Below are 10,113 nucleotides of genomic sequence, written 5' to 3'. Positions count from 1 at the left end.
GATAGATAGATAGATAGATAGATAGATAGATAGATAGATGTCAGGATGAGCAAGTGGGGCTCAGGAAGCCCCCAAACCATGAGAGGCTGGAAAGATGCTTCCTGGACAACTCTAAGAAGCTGCCCTGGCACCTACCCTGAGTACCAGGGCACAGACCCCCAGCCCCTGCCTGGAGAGTCTGCACCCTGGCCCTGTAGGCAGGCTCAGGTGATGGGTGACAGGGTGCAATGTGCTACACACAGCATGTGTCTGTCCTGGATGTAGATAGGCCTGTCCAGGCCCCTCCCCTCCCCTGACCACACCCCTCAGAGGTTTCCTCTGGGTGACTGTCCTTCCTGCTGTGGCCAGCTCTGGGTTGTTCTCAACCAAGAGATGTCCCAACCAGGAGCATTCTGGAGAGAACTGCAAATGGGTCTGAACTGAATCTTGGGCTCTGAGCCCACCACTTGCATGGCCTCTCACCCCCCTCTACCTCACCTCCTCTCAGTGCTGTGTCTCAAGGGTTGATTCCAGGAGTCCAGATCCCAGGAGAAGGAAGAATCTGAGGAACCCAGAATAGTAAGTGTCAGTCACACCCTCATCTCCCCACCCCTCCATCCTTCCACCCCTCCCTCCTCCCTTTCCTCCTCCCCATCACCTTTCCTGACCAGCCCTGGGCCCTGCCCCGGCACCTCCATGGACTCTGACTTCTTCCAGTATCTTCCAGTCCCCTTGGGTCTCCTCCCTCCTGTGGCTCTCCTACCACTCCTCTCCCCTCTCTCCTCCCGATATCATCTATATTGGCAGATGCCCTCAGTTTACAAAACTGAGTCCCAAATGCTGAATCGGAGTTTGCCAGGCTAAGAGACATGATCCCCATGAGAGTCGTGCATTGAGAGATGTGCACTGGCCAAGGCAAAGGAAGATCACTCTTCTCTACCTGCCTGATGCCCTTCACCACCCACTCACTTACCCACTGCTCCCCCCCATGAATATCCCCAAGGCTCTCCTGCCTGGGGCAGAGATGGCCAGAGGGACCCAGGACCAGCTGGCTCATTACCTGGAGCTACTGCCGAAAGATGAGCTGAAGGAATTCCAGCTTCGGCTATCCAACAAAACACTCTTTGGGTGTTCTTCTGATGTGACACCAGCTCAACCAGAGAAGGCAAGTGGCACGGAGGTGGCCTCACAACTGGTGGCTCAGTATGGGGAGCAGCGAGCCTGGGACCTGGCCTTCCATACCTGGGAACAGATGGGCCTGAGTCTGCTGTGTGCCCAGGCCCAGGCAAAGACGACCTTGACTTCAAGTGAGTAGAAAAAGACCCTACCCCAGTCCCACTGGCACTACCACCCTCCTACCAAGCCACCTCTGGGTGGGTGACTTGGGACTGTCCAAAGGAGCATGCAGACTAGGCTAGAGCTAGAAGGCTTGCTGTGGGGGGGGGCTCTTGCTAGACCCCTTGCCCTATACCCTCTTCTGTTCCAGTGCATTTCTATCCCCCATGTGATCCTCACAGTGCCTGGAGGGCTGATGGGGGGTAGAGTGGCACTCAGAAGGGTACAGAGAGGAGTGGGCATGGGTTTCAAGCCCGGCTCTCCAAGAAGCCCTTACAGAGCATTGTAGTTATGAACATGACTGGGAGGTAGGCAGAGGCAGGCTCCTGTCACAGCACTGCCACCCTGGACAAGTCACTTTACTACTCTGCTTCTGTTTCTCCATGAGAGAGTAAGAGCCTGTGTGGGAGTTAAAAGAGATAATCCATGTGAAACTGTTAGCAGAGTCCATATACAGTAAATGGTCCATAAATGCAAGCTCTTGCTATTGATGCTGCTGCTGCTGCTATTATCACTATTGGCAACCCGGGGAGGCAGGTGCTGGTAGCCTCACGTGGGAGAGCTGACGCTCAGAGGGGAATGTTAACTTACCCAAAGAAGCAACATCAGAACCAGGAAAGGTAGGCAAATTCCCTGAGCCCCAGATCAGGACTTTTTGCCCACTGGTGTCTGTGAGGATATCATTCTCTGGATGAGCCTGTCGGGGGAGGTTGTGAGGGCCTCAGTTGGCTCATGGGTTTCTCCCGACCTCACTTGGTTAAGAAATGGGACCTGATTAATATGAAGAACCCCAGGCTCTGTTCCTGCCCCTCGGACAAGCCCTCAACCTCTCTGTCTCCTTCCCATAGGCAACTCTTCCTTAATCATCGGCTCCCCAAATACACCCGCCATGGAGTCCCCCAGCTGGCCCACCTCCACAGAAGTGCTGAAGTTCTGGAATTTTCCTTGCACCGGGTCCACCCGGGAATCAAAGAGAATTTTTCCTGTAACACCTAGCCACATCCAGAAAGGTGAGTTAAGAGCCCTGCCTGGGACTGGGGTGGGGTGGTGAGTCAGCCAGTGGGTCCCCACAGGTACACATGGACCTTCATGGGGACCTGGGGGGCATACTATAGAGAAAAGATGAAAGAGCCAGGATAGGGATGGTGAGAGCCATACGGCTGGAGGTAATGGTCCTTCAAGGACCTCTCAGTGCTGAGACTGCTCCCCTTTCCATTTGACAGATGGGGAAACTGGGACCCATGTGCATCAGTCCTGTGTGGCATGGTCCTTGACCATGCAGAGCTCATCCCATAATCTTGGTGGGCACCGAAGATCCACAGGGTCAGGGTAGCCCAGAAGTTCAAAAGAGGCTTCTGTTCTCCAGATGAAAACACACACACACACACACACACACACGCACGCACGCACGCACACACATATCTACTTGCACAAAATCTGAGCATGAGGCTGGGCTCATTCCTCATCCCCAGCCAGTTCCCTTTCCTAACTTCTCTTATTTTATTCTCTACCGTTTTGGTCACCAGGGTTCAAACCTCAGCTACACCCTTGCCTCTTCCTCTCCTATCCCAACAATCAAAATGGCCACCTCTTGACAGTGCAGAAGAGCTAGAGAGAACAGCCCGCCTGTTCAAGCTCACAAGCACTTAGGGGCAGAGCCAGGGCTAGAATCCAGAGCAATCCATGCCTGGGGAAGTTATTTCCTTCTCCACCCTGCCACTGCTTTGTGGAAGTCCTGGGTTTGCTCCAATTTCCTTCCCCTTCCTCTGTGCCCACTCTCAATCCTCTGCTCCCAAGTCCTGGCTTGGGTGGCTACAGGCTCCAACTCCATTGCCCTCAGTTTTCATTCTGACTTCACCCACTTATGGTGTGATGTGGAACAAGTCTTTCCACCCTCATCTGAGACTTCATACTACTTAATTTTAGCTCCTTGTACCACCTCCAACTCCACAGGGTAGAATTAAGCTACACACACACACACACACACACACACACACACACACACACATACACACACACACACATGCACGCATACACATATCTACTTGCACAAAATCTGAGCAAACACTCTACTTTGATATGATAAGAGGGGCTAGACTGCTCACATGTCTCACCTAACAAAGATCCCCCACTATTTATGCCTCCCAAGAGCACTCTTCTCTTTCCCATGCCCAAATCAGTACCAGACTGCTCTTCCGCTCTCTATCACTTTGAACAATTCAACTCTACCTCCAACTTGCATGGCCTGAGTTCTCAGTGTCTGGCAAAACTGTGCACTGCAGTAAAGAGGATGCACCCTGCCCAGGAAGCTGCAGAGTAACTATGGTTACTTGAAATAGGGAGTTTGGCCTCTCAAGTGGTTCATCAAAATCTTGCAACCTTAAACACACTATATTCCCACCAAAATGTTTCAGAACAGCCGTAAGAAAATAAAACTCTCCATCTACCTTGATGTGGCTTAAACAATAAGATCTTAACAACTAGTCCGCAAGATCATTGTGAGAGTCAAAGTGCATTTTCAGTAGCTAATCATTTCTCTTCTGTCATCCCCCATCCCCCCATCCAGGAAATCCTCCCTTGTTCCTCCACCGAGCTCCTTCAAGCTCTACAGACCAGGAGTCTCCAAGCCAAGAGTCACCCAATGCCCCCACATCCACAGTGCTGGGGGGCTGGGAACCTCCACCTCAAACCAATGCAGAACCAAGGCATCAGGGAGCTCCAGAGACTGAGAGGCTTCTGGCTGAAACATCTGGAAACTATTACGGAGGTGAGGCCTTGCCGAGCTTCTGGGGCATGGCGGGGGTACAAAGGCATGCACAAAATCAGGTCCCTGGGGGCCAGGTTAACAGGCTGAGCAGAGGACCTGGAGAACCTCTGAATCCACTCCCTAGGACCCCTGACACTGCAGTCACCACTAGACCAAGGCACTGCTTCTAGGAAGCCGCTAAAAATGAGGATGTGGGTTCATTCTCCAGCACAAGAAACATACTCCACTGGCCTGGGGTCAGGTAAGCTGGATCTGATGTCCACAGAGCTTCTCACCAATCCCCTGCTGAAAGTGGTTTAGAGAAAGTCACGTGCCTGCAAGTGCTCGCTAGACACCCCCACTCCACGTCAGACCCTATGCCAGTGCTTCAATTGCACATTCTATTTAAATTTCACAACCACTGTTATGGTCCCATCTTGCAAATGAGAAAACTGAGGCTGAAAAAAGTAAAGTCTCACAATGAGGGGCAAAGCTGGAATTCAGCCTTCCTTCTCCCCAACACCACAGTCCACACCTTTAACCCCTATGTCCTACTCCCTCTGCTGTGTAGGCAATGAGGACAGTCATTTCAAAGCCACAGCCACACTGGCTTCTGGTGTTTTGGTCTTAACCCATGCTAGAGGATGCTCCCTTTGTATCTGAGAGATGTTGAGTGAAAAGGAATCCTTCTACACACAAATGGGAGTTAATTTACAGAACTCATGGGCCGAAAATGTGGCCTAGGCTCAATGTGTGTCAACTGATTTAATTAGTCACACCACTTCCCATTCAAAAAAAGAAAAGAAGGAAGAAAGAAGGGAGACAGGAAATGAGGAAAGGCAGAAAAATAGGAAGGAGTCGAGGCATCGTACAGAAACATACCAATGCAATATTACTACAATGCAATAATGATAAAAAAATTTTAAAAAGCAAATATAAAAACCATGAAGGCAAATTAGTTGCTATAATTAAAGGTTCCATTGGTTCTGAGCATCCTGGCAAGCAGGGCAAAAAGAGCAATATAATGGGTTACATAATAGCTATTATCACTAAGAAGAGAAAAAGACCCACTCAAGGGAACCAGAGTCAAATTCCTTCCACAGCTAACCCATTTCCTCAAGTTTTCCCTGATTCTAAATTCTAAAGAAATTCTTCAAGGGTGGAAGTTGAACAGTTTCATAACAAGTACAAAAATCACACAGCAGGCTTTCTGATTGATCAAGAACAAAGGCAAAAAAAATCTGCCTGTGTAAAGGAAATGATAAACAATATTTTAAACTGTGGGTCTTTGCCGCAGCTACTCAAACCGGCCATCACAGCCTTAAGGCAACCATAAACGATACACCAGAAAACTGTCATGATTGTGTTCCAATGACACTATATTTATGGACACTAAATTTTGAATATCACATAATTGTCACAACATGAAATGATATTCATCTTTTGATTTTTTTTCAACCATTTGAAAACATAACAGTCATTCTCAGCTTGCAATTTGTACAAAAACAGGTGGCTGGCTGGGACTGGCAAAAACAGGCCAAATCCAGCCAGCTTTCCTGGTTTTTGTGGATTTGGATGGAGCTGACCAACACCTACCTGGTCAGGGGCGTAACATTAAAATGAAACTCATTCAAGGTAGAGTATTTTTTTAAGTATTACTTAATTCAAGAAAGAAAATATTTTTTTTAAGTGTGACTTGATTCAAGAGGACAGTCCATGGTCACAGATCTATGAAAACTAGGAGGTTTTGGAAAAAGTGACATCAGAAGAGTTAAGTCCTCTCTTGGCATCTCAAGAGGCACAGCCTGAGCAGAGTGGGCGGTGGCCCCAGATAACGATTGGCAGTGACCTATTGTTCCTAGAAGGTATTCACATTGCTAGAAATGGTCTCACAAGAGACAATAAAGGCAGACCCATAGATTGTGATTTCAGAGGTGAGTTGGACCCTGAAGCTGCAGTCTCACAAAGAATAACAATATGAATTGACTCCACACTCCAAACTCTCCCCAGATTTTCTTCATCCTGCCTGAAAGGTAGGACAGGTAGTAACCTTGACCTCCAGATATAGCCCACCAGGTGTCCTGGGGTAAACTGGTCTTCACCATCCCAGATGAATCATCTGGATCATCTTTAAAATTCATCTAGGGGGAAAAGCAAGAGACATTCAAAATGTTAGGAAGAGAAATGTGGGGCGAGATTATAACAACTGCTCCATTCAGAATCTGACTTAATTTGGAGCCTGAAGACCCTCTGTGGGGAACGATCTCTTACATGATGAGCTCAGCTTCTCACTGTTCACTAGGCATCTTTCCATCTTTCACAGGTTGGTTCCCTTAGAAGCAGGTCCTGAGATGAGTTGTGTGTGCAGGTAGTTTATTGGGGAGGTGATTCCCCAGAGGCACTGGGAGTGAAGAAGGAAGTGAGTCTGGGGAGGAAGAATCCCTGCAAAGGTGTACCATGGAGCAGGCTACCCCTGTGAGCATCTGTCTTAGTTCATTTTCTGTTGCTACAACAAAGTAACTGAGACCACGTACTTTATAAAGAGATGGGGTTTACTTATCTCCTGCCAGTTCTGGATGCCAAGAGTCCCAAATCAGATGGCCGCATCGCTTAGTTTCTGTTGAGGATCTTGTGCTGCTCCATGTGTGGCGAGAGGGATAGGGGGCAGAAGAACAAGCAGGAGGCTGCAGAAGAGAGGAAAGGGAGTCCAATTCCCTCCACAGCTAACTCATTTCCTCAAGAAGTGAATGAATCTCTTCATGAAAGCTGCTCCCCCATGACCTAAATGCCTCCCATTAAGCCCCACCTCCAACACCACTACATCAGCAGCCAAATTTCAATGAGTTTGGGGGGAAATAAATGACATCCAAACCAAAGCAGCAACTGAGGTTCAATGCTGTTGAGGATGTCTGGGAGACAATGTAGAACATTCCTCAGAGTTGCCTGTCCTGAGTACAGAGGACCCCATCTGTTGTCAGCTAATGCTTTCTCTAGAGCATTAGCTTTGCAGTCTTTCTGGCACATCCCACTGTGGGCCATGAGAGAGCCCTCAGACAATCACAGGTGCTTATTGAAGGATATGATTGGCAGGTCCTGCAAAGGTGGGTGTTGAAAAGATGCCATTCAGGAGCAACAGCATCTGCTCCGTTATCTAAGATTTCCACTCCTCCTACAAGGAGATATCAAAATGCCCAACTTACAGATGAGAAAAATGAGGCTCAGTGCAGCTCATGGCCCAAGTCCTAGGCTTAATGAGGGCAGACAGTTGTGTCTGTCGGTTCACTCTTTATTCCCAGCCCCTAGAGTAGTGCCTGGCATTTGGAAAGCCCTGGATAAATATTTGAATGAAAAAAAAATATATCAGAGAGTATGATCTGGTAAAGATTTGAACTCAAATCTTCTACTCCAAAGCCCTTGTTCCTTCTACGTCACCTGCCAGAACCCACCATTATCTGCAGTTAATGTGCTATGTGGCTCAGAGTAGGTACCTAAGTCCATTCAGTTGTTAAATGAATAAATTATCAACTCTGTTCTGTACCATTAGTTCCCATCTTTTCCTCCCTTATTTAGGAATCAGAGAAAGATATCAAAACCAGAGAAGAGAAAAGCTCCGCCACGCACAATCCTGGAAAAATGACAATATGCACCAAAAATTCACACAGCTGCTACTTCTACAAAAGCCTCATCCCAGAGGCCAGGATCCCCTGGCCAGGAAAAGCTGGCATCATGATGTAGTGGAGGAGCAAGGACATTTGATTGAGATCTGTGAATTATTTGGCCCAGGCCCAGGTTTCCAGAAAGAACCTCATATTGTCATACTGCATGGGGCTCCTGGAATTGGAAAGTCAACACTGGCCAGGCAGGTGAAGGGAGCCTGGGAAGAAGGCCAGCTGTACAGAGACCGCTTCCAGCACGTCTTCTACTTCAGCTGCAGAGAGCTGGCCCAATGCAAGTTGGTGAGTCTGGCTGAGCTCATCTCAGAAGATGGGAAAGCCCCTACAGCACCCATCAGGCAGATCCTGTCTCAGCCGGAGCAATTGCTCTTCATCCTGGATGGTATCGATGAGCCAAAATGGGTCTTGGAGAATCAGAGTCCTGAGCTCTGTGTGCACTGGAGCCAGTCACAGCCAGTGCATGCACTCCTGGGTGGTTTGCTGGGGAAAGCCATACTCCCTGAGGCCTCCTTGCTGGTCACATCTCGGACCACAGATCTGCAGAAACTCATTCCTTCTTTGAAGCAACCACGTTGGGTAGAAGTCCTGGGCTTCTCGGAGTCTGGCAGGAAAGAATATTTCTACAAATATTTCACAGATGAAAGCCAAGCAAACAGAGCCTTTAATATGCTGGAATCAAACCCTGAGCTCTTGACATTGTGTCTCTTGCCCTTGGTGTCCTGGATGGTCTGCACTTACCTGAAGGAGAACATGGAGTTGGGGAAAGAACTCCCACCCACCATTCAGACCATCACAAGCCTGTGTATGCACTACCTTTTCCAGGCCTTTCCAGCTCCACACCTAGGGACACAGCTCAAGGACTTCTGTTCTTTGGCTGCTGAAGGCCTCTGGCAAAGAAAGACTGTGTTCAGTGCAGGTGACCTCAGGAAGCACGAGTTAAATGAAGCCATCGTCACCATTTTCTTGAAGAGGGGTGTTCTCCGCAAGGGCCCTGACTCCCTGACCTATAGCTTCATTCATCTCTGTTTCCAGGAGTTCTTTGCAGCAATGTCCTATGCCTTGAGGGATAATGAGGAAAGAAGCCAAAGTCCTGATGGCCTTGGAGGTATGGAAGAGCTGCTAGATGTGTATGGAAGGAACAACCTCTTTGGGGCACCAACCGTGCGCTTCCTGTTCGGCCTCTTAAGTGATCACTGGTCAAGAGTAACGGAGGAACCCTTCACCTTCCAGTTGTATCCGGAAAGGAAATGGGAGCTGCTGCAATGGGTGGAGGCCAAATCCCCACCAGGACAGCCACACTCTCTGGAGTTTCTCCATTGTTTGTATGAGACTCAGGATGAGGAATTCCTAATGCAGGCCATGGACTGTTTCCAAAGAACAAGGATGTATGTCCAGACAGACATGGAGCTTCTGGTGTTCATTTTCTGCATGAAATTCTGCAGTCATGTGAAGAGGCTTCAGCTGAATGAGGGCCCACAGAAGGGACAAGGATGGAGACCCCCTGGAGTTGTTCTGTGAGTATCCTGACCTCTCCTCTCATCAGCTCCCACCCACTTCCTGAGCACTGGAGACACTCACGCTCAGCCCCAGGGGCCAAAGTATGATGTCACCATGATTTCTAACTGCCCCATCCAACCACCATTCTCTACCTTCTTAAGATCCTCTGCATGACTGGGCACAGTGGTGCATGCCTGTAATCCCAGTGGCTCAGGAGGTTGAGGCAGGAGGATAGCAGGTTCAAAGCCAGCCTCAGCACCTTAGTGAGGCTCTGTCTCAAAGTAAATATAAATAAAAAGGGCTAGCGATGTGGCTCAGTGGTAAAGCACCCTGAGTTTAATCCCTCAGTACCAAAAAACCTCTATCCTCTCCAAGGATCAAGCAATCCATCTGCCTCTGCTCCTCTCTCTCTCTTGATATGCTGAGTCTCCAAGAAATGATAAATTCCTCTTTCAACTGCTTTAAGCACACCTCCCTCTCCCTTCTCATGACAATGACATTGGCCGTGAGATCGTCCCCCCATCTCTTCAGAACACATGTCTATGAAGTGGAGACCCAATTTTTCCCTGCAAAACTGATTTCCTTATTTGCATCAATGGTGCCACTATTGCCCTGGACACTCAACCTGAAACACACTCTCTAAGCATAAAACAGTAGCTGTCTGAGTGGCCATCCAACCCCAGCAACCCTGGGAACTTCCCCTGCCTGTGTTGCAATATTGATCGTTCAGTATCAGTATGAGTCTATCTTCCCCCCTTAGATGGTTCATTCCAAAAATATTAGTTTAACACTGATTTTGTGTCATGCCCTACAAATTACAAATCGAAAAAACAATCCCTGCCCTAAGGAACTGGGAGAGAAAACAGTCATCCATCAAAAAAT

The 10,113-nt window shown here is 48.6% G+C and overlaps 1 protein-coding gene across 7 annotated transcripts in view; it reads left to right on the top strand.

The window, feature by feature from the left end:
• The first annotated feature begins 359 nt into the window (after nt 1-359).
• Nucleotides 360-10,113, top strand: part of NLRP1 (NLR family pyrin domain containing 1) — a 41,592-nt gene continuing 31,838 nt past the window's right edge. For 4 of the 7 annotated variants that reach the window (XM_081270188.1, XM_081270186.1, XM_081270191.1 and 1 more), the window contains exons 1-5: nt 360-558; nt 787-1,286; nt 2,163-2,324; nt 3,881-4,081; nt 7,631-9,248. In XM_081270188.1, coding sequence (XP_081126314.1) covers nt 968-1,286; nt 2,163-2,324; nt 3,881-4,081; nt 7,631-9,248 — 2,300 coding nt within the window. In that variant the 5' untranslated portion in view covers nt 360-558; nt 787-967. The other 3 variants (XM_081270189.1, XM_081270187.1, XM_081270190.1) reach the window with 3 other exon arrangements.

The sequence above is a fragment of the Spermophilus citellus genome (assembly GCF_964194105.1).
Source record: "Spermophilus citellus genome assembly, chromosome: 17".
NCBI classification, from domain to species: domain Eukaryota; kingdom Metazoa; phylum Chordata; class Mammalia; order Rodentia; family Sciuridae; genus Spermophilus; species Spermophilus citellus.
This window is presented reverse-complemented; position numbering and strand designations above follow the sequence as displayed.